Source organism: Protopterus annectens, chromosome 7.part0, assembly GCF_019279795.1.
Source record: "Protopterus annectens isolate FY-2018-M chromosome 7.part0, PAN1.0, whole genome shotgun sequence".
NCBI classification, from domain to species: Eukaryota; Metazoa; Chordata; order Ceratodontiformes; family Protopteridae; genus Protopterus; species Protopterus annectens.
In genome coordinates, this window is record NC_056739.1 from 621,605,355 (window position 1) to 621,620,754 (window position 15,400).

Below are 15,400 nucleotides of genomic sequence, written 5' to 3' on the forward strand. Positions count from 1 at the left end.
CCTGAGGAAATGGGAAATGTGAGGAAGTAAAAAGTGAGAGGCATTATTTGGAAGTAAGGGATGTACAGATTTTTAATGAACTAAGGAAGGATACTAAAAGTGACTGGGTGAGAGGAAAAGAAAATTTAAAAATGTTCCCATCAAAAAATCTAAAAAAAATGTAAGGTTGTTATCAGTAAATGTTAATAGGTGGATTAATATATTATGGAGGTATGTTATTTTATAGTGGTGTAAAAAGTGTGAAGCCTATATGATGTAGCAGCAACATGCCATGTTATATTTCAGATTACAATAGAGAAATTGTACAGAATTGGGGAAGGAAACATGTTCAGGTGTAGTACTGTTTGGGGAAGAAATCAAACTTTTAGATTTTTCTGTTGTGTGTGCAGGTAAAGAGATAGAGTGACTGATATAAGGTGGGGGTATTGATGTGTATAGGTTGATAAGGTGGGGGTACTGATGTGTATAGGTTGATAGGGGTGTAAGTCCATATTGGAATGAAGGAAAAAAGATTTGTCTGCGAGCGTAAAACCATTTATAACGGTAAATGAGAATTATAATAAAAGAAAATTTAAACTGTAGTTTTTTGAAGGCCAAGACTGGTGCAGATGTTAGAAAATTAAGAAAAGTTATAAGGTATGGTAAGTTGAATGTATGGTCAAATAACTTAGACATTTAAGAGGACTTCTAAGGAAACCGACTGGATTTTCTTCTCGCCAGAAACTGTGTTTGAGGAGGACTTAAGTGTTATATTAAATGGGTTTTTGGATCATAGAGCTAGTGGATGGAATGTGGTAAAAAAATGAAAGTTATAATGGAAGGGAAAGAAAGAGTTAAGGTTTTGTAAATTAGCAAGATTAAGAAAAAATGGATCAGTTATGGGAAGAGCTTATGGGCTGAGTAAAGGATGGTATTTAAAGACAAATCTAAATTTTTTTTTTAAATATAGGTAGAGATCAGAAGTGACACAGAATATTATTGTATGTTATGGTATAGGTATGGTACATGAGAACAGAGTAGTGATTATTCAACAAGAGAGAGAGCGAGTTTTTTTAATGAAAACTAACAGAAATGTGAAAACTTTGCATCACAGTCAGAAATTTTTTAAAAGAAAAGCAAGGAAAGAAAGAAGATATCGCCTTTTTTAAATAAATCAATTAAAAAATAAGGTGGATATTATGACAGAGATGAAGAATAAAGATGTTATTATCAAGTACAAACAAAAAGTGACTATGGATATTGCAGAGCAGATTGAGAGAGATGCATATAGAAAAACGTCATTGTGAATGATGTCACGGGTTAAAATATTTTCCGATAAGGAAGTTTGGAGAAATACATTACTTTTTCATACATCGATTTGATTTTAAGCAAAGTAAGGAATGTTTTGGTATCTGATATAGCTTCTATGGTTTATGGAATGTATGCATCTGTGAAAGTGTGGAAGAAGGTGATACTATTAAAAGTGTTTAACAAATGGTTACAAAAAGGGGAAGAAAAAGACTGTGAAAGAGTTATTAAATTTGACAAAAAAAGTCAGATTGAAAACTGGAGACCTATAACATTAAATAATGCAGGCTACAAGGCCTTTATGAAAGTTTTGCAGATAAGGTACAATAATGTTTTATATGCAGCCTTGATGGAGGGTATTTATCATGCTAAAGGAAGATATAATCAAGAGTTATTGGTTTTAGTAAGGGAGAGTTCAAATTACGTTTTGTCTGCTGAACATGACATAAGATTCATAGGGTTGTGAGAAAGGCTTTCTGACCGTGTGGAACATGAGTGTTTATGTAAAGTTTTGAAGCAATATGGTTTAAAGGGTAACACATTATTGTCTATATATATACTAATACTCAAGGTAGACTGAATAAATAAGTGGTTCAGTTCTATAGCTTTTATGACAAAAGAGGTAAGACAGGGTTGTCCTATGAATTCTATATTATCTTCTTAAATTATGAACGCATCTAAGTTGTTAAATGAAATGACAAATGGTATTTATTGCGTTAAAAGTAGTGTGCATGCTCCAGGTGCTATCTCATTTACAGATAATATTACAGTCATTACTAGGCTATATGGATATAAAAGTTGGTGCATTTTGTTATTAAATGTTTATGAAGTATTGGGTTAGAATTTAATAAAGAAAAGAGCAGGATTTTAGGAGAATAAGGAAATACAGAAGGGGTACAGTTTTCTGTAGACAAACTAAGTTTATTAGGAATACAACTAGTGAGTAAACAAGTAGTGGAGAAATGATGGTAAGGTATAAGTAAAATTAAGGTGATTAGAAGTTTATGGAAAGCTTTTATTTTATCATACAAGAAAAAGGCATATTTGATTAATTCTGTTGTTATACGGAAAATTGGTTACTTAGCAAAATTATCTATGACTGCTAATAGTAAAGAAAAAAAGAATTATTAAAAGCTGTATTGTGTTGCTTAAGGGGTGAAAAGTGTGGTGTAATACATGAAAGGAGGAGGACGTAGTGGTTTGGGTTTAATAAATCCTGCAGTGTATGCTGCTTCTATGAGTTTATTTAAAGTATTAAATGTAAGTGAGTAGACGGGAAGGAATTGTTTCCAAGTCATTTGAAATTAAATGAGAGTGGAGGAAATGTAAGTGGAAAAAGAAAAGTTAAAAGAATAGTGAGTAAAAAGAAATAATGCAGCATCAGAAGAAATTAAGGTCATGGTATTTATTGGAAAAAATTAAAGGTAACACAAAGAGAGTGGTGCAAGTACATTATTAGAAGGCAGTATGGAGTTAGCCCTTGGTAGGGGGTTAAACAACATTAAAGAAATTAAACTGAGGATAAACAGATTTAGGAACTTCATGGAATGTCAAGATTTTTTTTATGGAGATTAGGAATAAGTCACTGGTGAAGAGAAATATGATGTAAAAATATAATTATATATAATATATAAATATTATAAAGATTACGTTTATTTTGTAATGATTTAGAAACTGCAGAACATATATTTCTTTATTGCCAAAGGGTACGAAAATATTAAAAAGTGTTCTTGAAAAGGCAATAAAGAGTGGAACATATAAATATGAATATGATTTTGTATGTTTTTATGGGGTAAGATGTAAAAAATGTTGAAAAATACAAGTTTGTTTTTCAAGTTGTATGTAATATTTGGAACGGAGTATTATTTAATAAAGTTTTGAATCTGACAAAGATTCTTTGTAAAATAAGATTATGGCTACGGCAAAAAAAGAATTAGAGGCGAATGATGGTTAAATTCATTTGTTTAACTTATCTGCAAATAATATCTAAGGCATTGTAAATAGTAAAAATAATTAAAGTGTATACATTTTCTTTTCAATAAGTGCCACGGGTTTTTATATCCACTTCGGCTACCATCAACTTAGGTTTAACATCTCCTCTGAAGGATGACTCTGGGCCCAGTGGACTTCTCCAGTAATAAAACTGGAAATAAATAATAAATAAAATGACACCTTCAGGATTTTAGCACCCCCCCCCCCCGATGTTGCAATGCAATATCAATACTGGAAAATTAATCCAGCTACCTAGGATGGGAATAGAACCCAAAGTTGCATGCTACCTAATGAGTTACTGAGAGTGTATACCAAGGTTCTGTGGAAAACTGATACAGCAGTGTGTGGGGCATAATGGCCATAGGGAAGGAGTCAAAAATATATAAAAAAATAATAATCAATTTACACAAGTAAAGTAACAGCAAACAGTCCAATAAGTGCTCAGTTGAGGTAAATGCTGCTCTGCGATAAAAGAACCCAAGCAATAAAATAAAACAGAACAACAGCAGCAAACCAAGGACCAACGCACCCAGAATCAGCATGTAACAAGCAAAAATCTCGAATAACTTCCAGTGAGCAGGATCCAAATATTATATAAAAGTTTATTAGAACAGGTTAGCGCTTTCACCGATAATGGCTTCCTCAGACCTATACACTCTACAAATCACATCCTTGTTTAAATAGCGCTATTGGCGGGAATTTAAAAAACCTTAAAGTGCAATCACATTTAATTTAAAATACATGTCAAGCAAAAGCAGATATCACATATAAGCAGTTAAAAACACATATTTAAAGATATGTCACTAATTAAAATATAAATATATATCTATATATTATACATATATCTCTGCCTAAAATATCATTACCTACAAATACTCCTAGCTTTCAAGAAGGGCTTATTAGGGACTACACCATTGAGACCTGGTTGAACATCAGATCTCAATTTTATTATCCAATTTGCTTCTCTGGTCTCAGTATAATTTTTTATATCGCCCCCTCTATTACCTGGCTTGATTGTTTCTAAGATGGAAAACTTGAAAGCATGTCTAGGTCCACTCTCCATGATATGTCTAGCAAGGGCATTGGTTTTCAGACCTATCCGAATATTGTAGGCATGCTCCCTGATCCTGTCCCTGAGTGCCCTGTTGGTTTTGCCAACATAATATGCTTGGCATTCAGAGCAGGAGGCTAGATACACCACATTGGAGGTAAGACAATTACCAGAAGCCCTAAGGGTATATTCTTTGTGGGTAATAGGATGAATAAACATCTTATACATATATATACATATCTTAAGTTTACATATGAGTACTCCGAGAATAGACTTCCTTTCCTGGATATTTATATAGAGAAATTGGAAAATGGACTTATGAATACTGGAGTTTACAGGAAAAAGTGCCATAAAAATGCACTATTACACAGAACAAGCATGCACCCGGGATATATATACCATAATGTGGTAAGAGGACAAGCAATACGTACATCTAGGTACAATCCCACTGATTTAGGTTATGCCAAAGAAATTAGTGAGTTAACTGATAGGTTTAGAAGCAGAGGTTACTCAGAAAAAGATATCAGAAGAGGCCTCGTAGATATGCCGATATTGAGAGAGCAAGGTGCTGCCCCCTATTTTGATAATGGGTCAGCACATAGGCTAGTAATGAATGATGGGAATATAGTTTGTGAAGACAGGAGAAGTAAAGCAGGAGGAGTAGCTTGTACAATTTTTTATACTAGTGATGTAGCAAAAATTAAAGATACAATAAGGAAACATTGGGGTGTGTTAACTGTTGAACCTGAGTTATTAAAAGTAGTCGGAGAGGCACCAAGATTTGTATATAAGAATAAGAAGAATTTAAAGCGACTACTATGCTATCCCAAGGAAGAGATAGGTAAACATGGTATAGAGTCACATGGGACAGAAAAATGTAGGAAATGTAATTTTTGTGACTACATCAATTTGGATAAGATGTTTATTCATCCTATTACCCACAAAGAATATACCCTTAGGGCTTCTGGTAATTGTCTTACCTCCAATGTGGTGTATCTAGCCTCCTGCTCTGAATGCCAAGCATATTATGTTGGCAAAACCAACAGGGCACTCAGGGACAGGATCAGGGAGCATGCCTACAATATTCGGATAGGTCTGAAAACCAATGCCCTTGCTAGACATATCATGGAGAGTGGACCTAGACATGCTTTCAAGTTTTCCATCTTAGAAACAATCAAGCCAGGCAATAGAGGGGGCGATATAAAAAATTATACTGAGACCAGAGAAGCAAATTGGATAATAAAATTGAGATCTGATGTTCAACCAGGTCTCAATGGTGTAGTCCCTATTAAGCCCTTCTTGAAAGCTAGGAGTATTTGTAGGTAATGATATTTTAGGCAGAGATATATGTATAATATATAGATATATATTTATATTTTAATTAGTGACATATCTTTAAATATGTGTTTTTAACTGCTTATATGTGATATCTGCTTTTGCTTGACATGTATTTTAAATTAAATGTGATTGCACTTTAAGGTTTTTTAAATTCCCGCCAATAGCGCTATTTAAACAAGGATGTGATTTGTAGAGTGTATAGGTCTGAGGAAGCCATTATCGGTGAAAGCGCTAACCTGTTCTAATAAACTTTTATATAATATTTGGATCCTGCTCACTGGAAGTTATTCGAGATTTTTGCTTGTTACATGCTGATTCTGAGTGCGTTGGTCCTTGGTTTGCTGCTGTTGCTCTGTTTTATTTTATTACACAAGTAAAGTCATTTAAAGGTACTGAAAGGTGAAATAAAATGCCTAAATTTAATATGACTGCAAAACTCTTTCTTGGGGGAGGGGCTATTTTTTTCTTGTTTACCAGGGGAGTAGATAAGGACCCACTGTAGCCTAACTCCAGTGTTATAGACAAATTCTGGAAGAGAGTCACATAATTCACTAAAATCAGTTAAGTGGTGGCAGTTAAATTAATTTTTGAAAACTGTAATTTGGCAAATCAGTGTTCCACTACTAAAAGAACAGTGGTACAAAAAACAGCACAAAACTACAGAAGACAGTATTGAATTATTATGACTTTGTAATGTGCAACAGATACCTCCAGATTTAAATTCCACCGTCTAGTCCCATCTTCAAGACGCTCCACAAGTGGTTCCCACACAGCATGCATTTCATTGTAATAATGAACCTGAAAAAAGAGAATTTAGTAATTAAAAATCAAAGTAAATATTAAAGATGAGATTGTTCTTCAGTACCAATATTCACAGTGTGAGATACTATACATCCAAACATTCCTGTAATGAAAAGAGATGCTGCCAGCCCAGTTAGCTGGAATTTTGTAAGTGATTGTGTCGCATTTGTTAATGTCAACATGCTTCATGTAAGATGCTTGTGTTACAGATTTATTAGAACTTTATGTCATATTGTACAGACGTGACGTGTGCTGAACAGATATTTTGTAAAATACTGAGCAGAAATGTATATGTACTATTGCAACTATTTAGATGTATGTATTTTAACAGAGGAGATAAACACAGGAGATTAACTTGCAAAACTTCAGAAGAATGATTGAGATTAAGTTACTTTATGGCTGGGCCATAAACAAAAGAGATGTTCTCTTTCAGTTTCAGTGCAACAGGAGACATAATATCTAGAACTAGAAGTTTTTTATATTGTCTTTAAATGTGGAGGAATGTAAATTATTTTACAACTTTCCCCATTGGTCAAAAGATCTGAGGTCTGTGTATTTTCACAGGTGGGTGTTAAATGCTGCCAGCTGCAGTGGGCATTTTCAACTGGGATAATCATTTGAAAAGAAGTGATGTCATGCTGCAAGTATCCCAGCAGCAGTATTTGAGATATTCATTTAAGAAGCCTTAGAGAGAGAGACTGGGCATTTTGTATTTTGTCTTTGACCTGACAGCATCAGCTGGAACACCCATTCACCACATATGTCTTGCCTGGCTCTGTACCCAAGTAAACTAAGGTACAGTAATCTCTCTTAGATACAGGCAGGAATATACTGAAATATAGCTTAGATGTTTGCTTTATTTATTTGAGACTGTCCTGCAGTGTTAATTTAAGTATTTCCTTTGATTTTGAACTCTAATGTAACGGAGATTATTTACTGAGTATTTTATTGTTCTTTTATTAATTATTATTAAATTTATATTTAAACCTATCATTGTAGCTGGTCTGTCTAGAGATATTTAAACGTAGAGTACTTCCATATCTATTTGGTAATGCTGTGCAGGCCACTCCTTATAGCCTTGCTCTTGGTCAAACTACCATTTGGATTAATAGTAACATTACACAGTAAGATTGGACACCCTTTGTTAAGGGCCTTAGAGTACCTGATAAGGAAAGGCTGGTGGCAGTAAAAAACTACCCTACAGTCTGGACAGAAGGGGGCATAGCTAGTAAACCTGTGCCAGCCTTTCCCTGGTGTATGTGTTTGTGTATAAATCAAATCTCAAAGTGTGTGCATGTCAGCTACTTGGGCAGGGACATGAAGCTCTGGTTGGACAGAGAATGTGCTGAAGGTCTTGACTTGGCCACTCACCTGAGATCTCAACTCTATAGCTGTGCCAGTGGGGAGTCTTATTGGGGATCTGGAGAAAGACGAAGAAACCAGCCCCAGACTGACTGTGGTCTCTGTGTGCTCGTGTGTGTACTCGTCATCCTTCTAGTGTGCATGTCCCCCAATGCTGCCAGTGGTGAGGCTGAGGCTCCTTGATTATTGGCTAGTGGTGGGGTGTCACAATTCCATTTATAACATCTAGCAAGGGCAGCATATAAACATTTACAGCAAATCCGAAGGCAAAGGTCATAAAATAAAAACATGAAACTAATACTACAGTTAAGATTCTGACAGGAAAATAGCCAAGAATTCCTACTTTGATTTTGTTAACTGATTATTATAAATAAAAATACTAGCTACAGCTATAGAAAGCAGAGCTACCATAATTTTGTGGATCAAACAAGCTTTGGACAGCTAGACAATAATGATGTAAACTAAGCACAGAGATGTCTCTATGGATGTCTAAATTCAGCAGAAATTTATCAGAGATAACAGAAAGTTGCCAGCTCTGAGGTGGAGGGGGACAAAGCCCCGGCTACGACACAGATAACCTAAATTTTATCAGGTTGAGTGCTGGAGGAGCAAGGTAAGGCACTATGGGAGTGAGGGGCTCATGTCAGCTCACTTACCTTGACAAGTGAGAGGTGGGCTAGCCTGCTATATTACCAGCATCCAGTGGAGAGATGGGGGTGGCATGCAGCATTAGAGGCTATGGACCTGCCTGATACCAGAGGGAGACTAGCATGTAGGATTAGAAGCCATGGACCTGCTTGATACTGGGGGGTGGCATGCAGCATTAGAAGCCATGGGCCTGCCGGACACCAGGGGGGGGGGGGAGTTGGCATGTAGCATTAGAGGCCATAGACAGTACAGTTGGGTACACTTAACATAAATATAGATATTCGAGTGTATTCACTGTTGCAATCCTGACTATTGCAAATTTCCTGCCATGGAAGTCTTCAGCTGGCCCAACTACCACAGAAATTTCTTTCTTGCTCCCAGGATGGCAGACACCCTGACCAACGTCAGTACGTTCTGGTATAAAGGTAGTCTGTGTGATGATACCAGTGTTTTTTTGCCCTCAACTAGGAGGAGCCCTAAGCAGACAGGAGGTATCAAAAGGAGAACCTGTCATAGGAAGGGAGCCAAGGAGGGGTACCTTGGATGCATAGCCAAACAGAATCAACCTACATAGCAGGCTTGGGGGTACATGGGAGAGAGAAAAAGACTGCAACAGTGACTACACTTGAACATCAACATTTATGGTAAGTGTAAACAACTATACCTAGTTCTGTGTGTTTCACTGTTGCAGTCCTGACTACTGGAAACATTCCCAAAGCTGAAAGGAGGGAGGAAGACAGGATTCTCTGCAGGGCAGCAGTGACAAAGCCTGCTCTAGATCTGGAAAAGGATGTCAGGTAATAGTTCTTGGTGAAGGTATGCACTGAAGACCAGGTAGCAGCATCTAAGATGCCCTAGGTGGGGACACCCTTTAGAAAGGCAGTGAAAGTGGCAGTTGCGCTGGTAAAATGAGATTTTATTCCTACTGGTGGCACTTTGTCATGGGAGCTATAACAAAGGCAAATGCAGTGGGCAATCCATTTGGAAATGGTTTGCTTAGTGGCAGGCTTGCCTTCTTTTCCAGAGGCAAAGGTAATGAAAAGCTGATCAGTCCTTCTCAAAGCCTTTGCCTTGTCCAGATAGAAATTTTATCTGCCTATGCACATCCAAGGAATGGAGAATTCTCTCCAGTTTGTTTTGTGGATTGGGTAGAAGGTAGGGGGATGGATGACATGATTTCAAAGCGGTATCAGTGACCACTTTAGGCATAAAGGATGGACTGGTTCTGAGAGAGACCCCATCTCTGTGGAAGATAAGGAAAGGTTTCACCGCTATGACAGCCTGAAAACTCAAAAACCTTCCTGACTGAGGTGTAGCCAGAAGAACTGTTTTCCATGTCAGGAACTTTAGGTCCGCAGACACTGCTGGCTCAAAGGGGGGAAAAGTCAGTTTTTCTAGCACAAAATTAATGTCCCAAGGACGAGGCAGCTTCCTTCTGGGTAGTCTAATGTGAATTACTCCCCTAAGAAATTGATTCAATAGTGGACGGGGAAAAAGGGGAGGGTGACAGGGCACATATGCAGAGATGGCAAAAGCATGGATTTTAGTGGAAGACTGAGATAGTCCCTGATTCAGGAGGCCAGTCAGGTATTCCAAGATGCTGGTAATGTGCTGATTTGGGATCTAGGTGGTGAGCTTTGCAAATAGAAAATATTTTCCACTTAGCGGAGTTGGATTTCCTGGTGTTAGATCTTCTAAATTCTTTGAGGAGGTCTAGCATCTGTTTACTTGGGCAAACACCATTGTGATTTGTTGGGGGATCATCCATGCTGCAAAGTTGAGGGTCTGCAGATTGGGGTACACAATGTTTCTCTAATTATTGGTGAGATCATCTACTTTCTGAGGGAGTAGCTATGGGCTCTGGTTAGCAAGTTCAAGGAGGAGGGGGTATTGATGCTGTCTGGGCCAATCCAGAGCTATAAGAATTGCTCTTGGGTCCTTTTATCTTAAGCAAAACCCAAGGAAGAAAGGGTATGGGGGGATGCATAACTGAAAACCTTTGTCCATGGGGAAGGAGAAGGCACCTGCTTTCAAAGCCGTCTCTGCTTGCTCCTAGTACAGAATGTTTTCAGGTGCGTGTTCTCTTTGGATGCAAAGAGGTCCACTTGTGGCATTCCCCATGTTTAGGTTATGGAGTGGAAGATTTTGGGGTGTAGATGCCACATCTGAAGGTCCATCAAGTTTCTACGGAGATGGTCAGCCAGAGCATTTTGAACTCCTGGTAGGTATTTTACTATCAGGTGCAAGCCCATAGACTGAGCTGTTTCCCAGATTTGCATTGCTAGATGGCACAGGGGGTAACAATGAGTCCCACCCTATCTATGTACCACATAACTGTGGTATTGTCAATACTGATTAATAGGACACCTGGGGTCCATGTTTCACTGAAGGACAATACGCCACTTAATACTGCAATGAGTTCCTTCCAGTTGATATGTCTGTCCTTAGATCCAGAATCCCACTTGATTTGGAGGTTCTGGAAGTGAGCCCCCTCCCATGCTGTGTCCGAGGCATCTGTGGTTAGGGTTTGAGCCCGGGGAGAGATTTGGAAGGGGAGGCCTTGATTCTGGGAGCAAGGTTGCGCTCACCATGCAAACTCTGTTTTGAGGCAGGCGATCAGGGGGATCTTGGTCTTTAGGGACTATGAGCTCTGGCACCAGACATTCTTCAAGTACCACTACAGCTTTCTCATGTGTAGTCTGACAAGGTGAACCATGAAGATCCATAAGGCCACATATATATCCAGGGCTTGAAGAAATTCCCTTGCTGAGATGTAATCTCTCAATTGGTTACTGTGGAAGAAATTTGTCAGGGACATTTTCTGGAGGGAGGAAAGCCTTTTGGAGAGAGGAATCCAGAAGTGCTCCCAGGAAGACCATCTTTTTTGTTGATGTAGTGCGGGATTTCTGTAGGTTCACGGTGAACCCCAGTGAAGAGAGGTGGTCCTGGGTGAATTTGAAGTCCTTGAAGAGTTTGGCCTGATCTGTGCCCTGTATGAGGCTGTCATCCAGGTAAGGAAAGATTTGTATCCCCCTGGCCCTGCAAGAAGGCTATTGCTGGTGCTAGGCACTTTGTGAACAGCCTTGGTGCTCTAGGAAGGGCAGTGCGGAAAACTGATAGTGACTGGATCCTGCCCTGAAACAAAGAAATCTTCTGTGTGACTCCTGAATACGGATCTGCAAATAAGCATCTTTTAGGTCTAGAGAGACCATGAGGACATGTGGGGATCTAATGGGCAGCAGTTTTTGGAGGGCTAACAATTAGAACTGTGGCAGCAACAGGAACTGATTTAGGATGGACAGATCCAAAATGGAGCACCAAGAGCCTTCCTTTCTGGGGACCAGAAAGTGCGTAGAATAGAAGACTTTTCCCTGCTGGGCATTGGGAACTGGTTCTAATGCTCCCTGTGAGCACAGTATTTGGATTTGAGCCAATGCCTCTGTTTTTTGATTTTGGGGACATTTAGGGGACATCTGGAAAACCTGAGTATTTTAAATGGTCTTTGAAAGTGAGTCTGTAGCCATTTGCAATAATGTCTAAAACCCATCTGTTTGCAGTGATGAGGATCCAGGTATGTTTGAAAAGTGACAGCCTTCCTCCTAGCTTTGGGGGGGGCAGTTGATTCACTGTTGCTCTCAGGATGTGGCTTGGGGTCTAGAACTCTCTTGCCTAGGTATCTCTGAGGCCCACTAATACTTGCCCCTTTGTGACTGCTGCCTCTGAGTGACCTATCCCTTTGAGGTTTCCTCTGCCTACTCCTATGCTGGGTGGGAAAAGACCACTGTTTGCCGAGAAAATTTCTGCTGAACCTGGGTGGTTGTACCTGAAGGAAATCATTTATGGTCTGCACTGACTTAGCCTTATCCTCTATCTTTTTAACCACTTCTGCCTTGGGCCTGAATAGAACTTCCTTGTCGGGGGGGCATCCAACATGCTAGACTTGACATGTTCCAGAAGAATTTGTTCTCAGAGCAAAGCAAGCCTCCAAATAACAGTTTCTGTAGCAGTTGCTTTGCAAGATACTTCCATGGCATCATGGCCACAATAGAGGGAATGTCGATACCTGAGCATTGGAATAACAGAGGTCAGTCAATTCTTTTGTGAGGTTTTTGTCTTCAAGGGTGGAAACCTTTTGTTTAAGCTGTTCTAGTATAGTCTGTTGGTATTTAATCATATGAAAAGTACAGTTGTGTACACTTACCATAAATCTAGATGTTCGAGTGTATTTCACTGTTGCAGTCATTGCATTTGGATAATCCTGCTGGCAGGTTGCCCTCAGTCGGCCTGAATTCCAAAGTCCTGGGTCCTGCATTGGCCGCTGTCGCCCCCTCCCTGACATCAGGTCGTCAGGGGTATAAAAGATGCGGCCGACACCATTTTCTTTAGTTTTTCTTGCCCCAGATGTCAGGTGCCCCCTAAAAGGGTAGCCAAAATTTATATATGAATAAATACATGCACCAATATAAGCTTTACCTTCATCTACAAGCAAATACACCACATAGGTTGTATAAATCAGAGAGGGAAAGATAGGTTCCATCAGAAGAAAGGGGGATGGCGGGTGGGTAACCTGGACTGCAACAGTGAATACACTCGAACATCTACATTTATAGTATGTTTACACAACTGTACTATGTTCTTCATGTTTCACTGTTGCAGTCATTACATTTGGGTAGATTCCCAAAGCTATGGTTGAGAGGCTGGAGCTAAACTGCATTAGGAGCGGCTATGAGACCCTGCAGAACTGCAATGGCCAAGCCTGCCCTAGATTTAAAGTAGAGTGGCAGATGATAGTGCTTGGTAAAGCTATGCACTGAACTCCAAGTAGCTGCCTCTAAAATGTCCTTGGTTGGTACTCCCCTGAGAAAGGCTGCTGAAGTGGATGCAGCTCTGGTGGAATGTGGCCTAATGCCCTTAGGCACTGGCTTGCCATGTTGTAAGTAGCAGAAACGAATGCAGTGGGCTATCCATTTTGAAACAGTCTGCTTTGGGATGGCCTTTCCTTGTGATCCTGCAGCATATGCCACTAGTAATTGCTCTGTCTTTCTGAAAACTTTGGTTCTGTCCAAGCAAAATCTAAGCTGTCTGTGTACATCCAAAGAATGCAGAATTCTTTCCCCCTTGTTCGGTGGATTGGGATAAAAAGTTGGCAGATGAATGGTTTGGTTAAGAGCCACACTGGACACCACTTTAGCATAAATGTTGGGTTTGTCCTCAGGGAGACCCTGTCCGGATAAAAAATGATAAAAGGTTCCACAGCCATGAGTGCCTGTAGCTCTGAAACTCGTCTTGCAGAAGGTTATTGCTAGGAGCAGAGCGGTTTTCCAAGATAAAAACTTTATATCAGCAGTAGCAGCTGGCTCAAAAGGAGGCAGGGTGAGTTTTTCCAAGACATAGTTGAGGTCCCATGCAGGCACTGGTGATCTCCTTTGAGGCCTTAAATTTTTGGTTCCTCTGAGGTACTGTTTTAATAAGGGATGAGAAAAGATTGGTGGCTCTGCATTGTAATGAGCCGAAATGGCAGAGGCATGAATTTTAATAGATGAGAAAGATAGGCCTTTGTCCAGCATCTCAGTTAAGTATTGTAAAATCCGAGGAATATTTGGCACAGCTGAATCTGTTCCTTGTGCCTGGTTCCAAGCACAGAATCTCTTCCATTTTCCTGCATAAGATTTTCTAGTACTAGGCCTTCTGGCTTCCAAAATGACATCCATCACAGCTTTGCTGAGAGGTGTGTTTTGTATGACTACATTATCCGCCATGCTGCCAGGTTTAAAGTCCTGAGCTGGCTGTGCAGGATCTGATTGTCTTGCTGGGACAGCAGGTGCGTTTACTTGAGGAAGGGTCCAAGCTGGGCATTGAGACAAGCTCCTTAATATTGGGTACCAGTGCTGGCGGGGCCAGTCTCGTGCAATCAGTATCATCTTTGGCTTCTCCTGTCTGACCTTTAGGAGTACCTTGGGTAGGAGAGGCAGAGGGGGAAAGGCATACACTGATAGGTTTTTCCAGCTGAAGGATAGGGCATCCACTTTCCATGCTTGTCTGTGATAAATCCTTGTGCAGAATCTCTTTAGTTTGTAGTTGTGAGGAGAAGCAAATAGATCTATGTCTGGGCATCCCCATTTCCTTGTTATCATGCTGAAGACTTGTGGATCCAGCTGCCATTCGTGGGGATCCATGAGGTTTCTGCTTAGTTCGTCTGCCAGAGTATTTTCCTTTCCTGGCAGGAATTGTGCCTGCAGATGTACTTGGTAAGATAATGCTGTATCCCACAAAGTCATGGCTAGTCTGCAAAGGGGGGTAAGAATGTGTGCCCCCTTGCTTGTTTATATACCACATGACTGTGGTGTTGTCTGTCCTTATCAGTAGTTGTCCTGGTTGAACTAGGTCCTTGAAGGCTGTCAGGGCATTTTGAACAGCTAGCATCTCTTTTTGGTTGATATGCAGATGCATTTGGTTTGAGGTCCATGTTCCCTGAATGCATTTACCTGCCATATGGGCCCCCCAGGCATATTCTGACACATCCGTTGTTAGTGTTTGCCTGGCTGGGGGTAATGTGTATGGCTGTCCCTTGTTTTGGTGACAAGCCTTTGCCCACCATCGAAACTCCTGTTGCAGGCAGGGAATGAGAGTAATTATAGTTTCCAGGCTGTGGCAATGTTGAGACCAAACACTTTTTAGGTACCATTGAAGTTTCCTCATATGCAGTCTTGCATATGGAATTAGTAGGATGCAGGATGCCATGAAGCCCAAAGCCTGCAAAATTTTTCTTGCAGATAACTGGGCCTTTGTTGCTAACATTTTGAAGTAAGTAGTCAGTTGTCTGTTTGTCTGGCGTGAGATAAGCCATCTAGTAAGTTGTATTTGAGCTTGCACCCAGGAATATTATCTCTTGTGAGGGTACTAGTTTTGATTTATTTTAGT

General features: G+C 39.8%; 1 protein-coding gene across 1 annotated transcript in view; it reads right to left on the bottom strand.

Annotated features, from left to right (window-relative positions):
• The window catches only part of VPS13C (vacuolar protein sorting 13 homolog C), a 6,956,796-nt gene that overhangs the window by 2,331,434 nt on the left and 4,609,962 nt on the right, over nucleotides 1-15,400 (bottom strand). Inside the window, exon 55 of the mRNA XM_044076309.1 lies at nucleotides 6,377-6,466. Within this exon, the coding sequence (XP_043932244.1) occupies nucleotides 6,377-6,466 (90 nt within the window). The remainder of the gene's footprint in view (nucleotides 1-6,376; nucleotides 6,467-15,400) is intronic.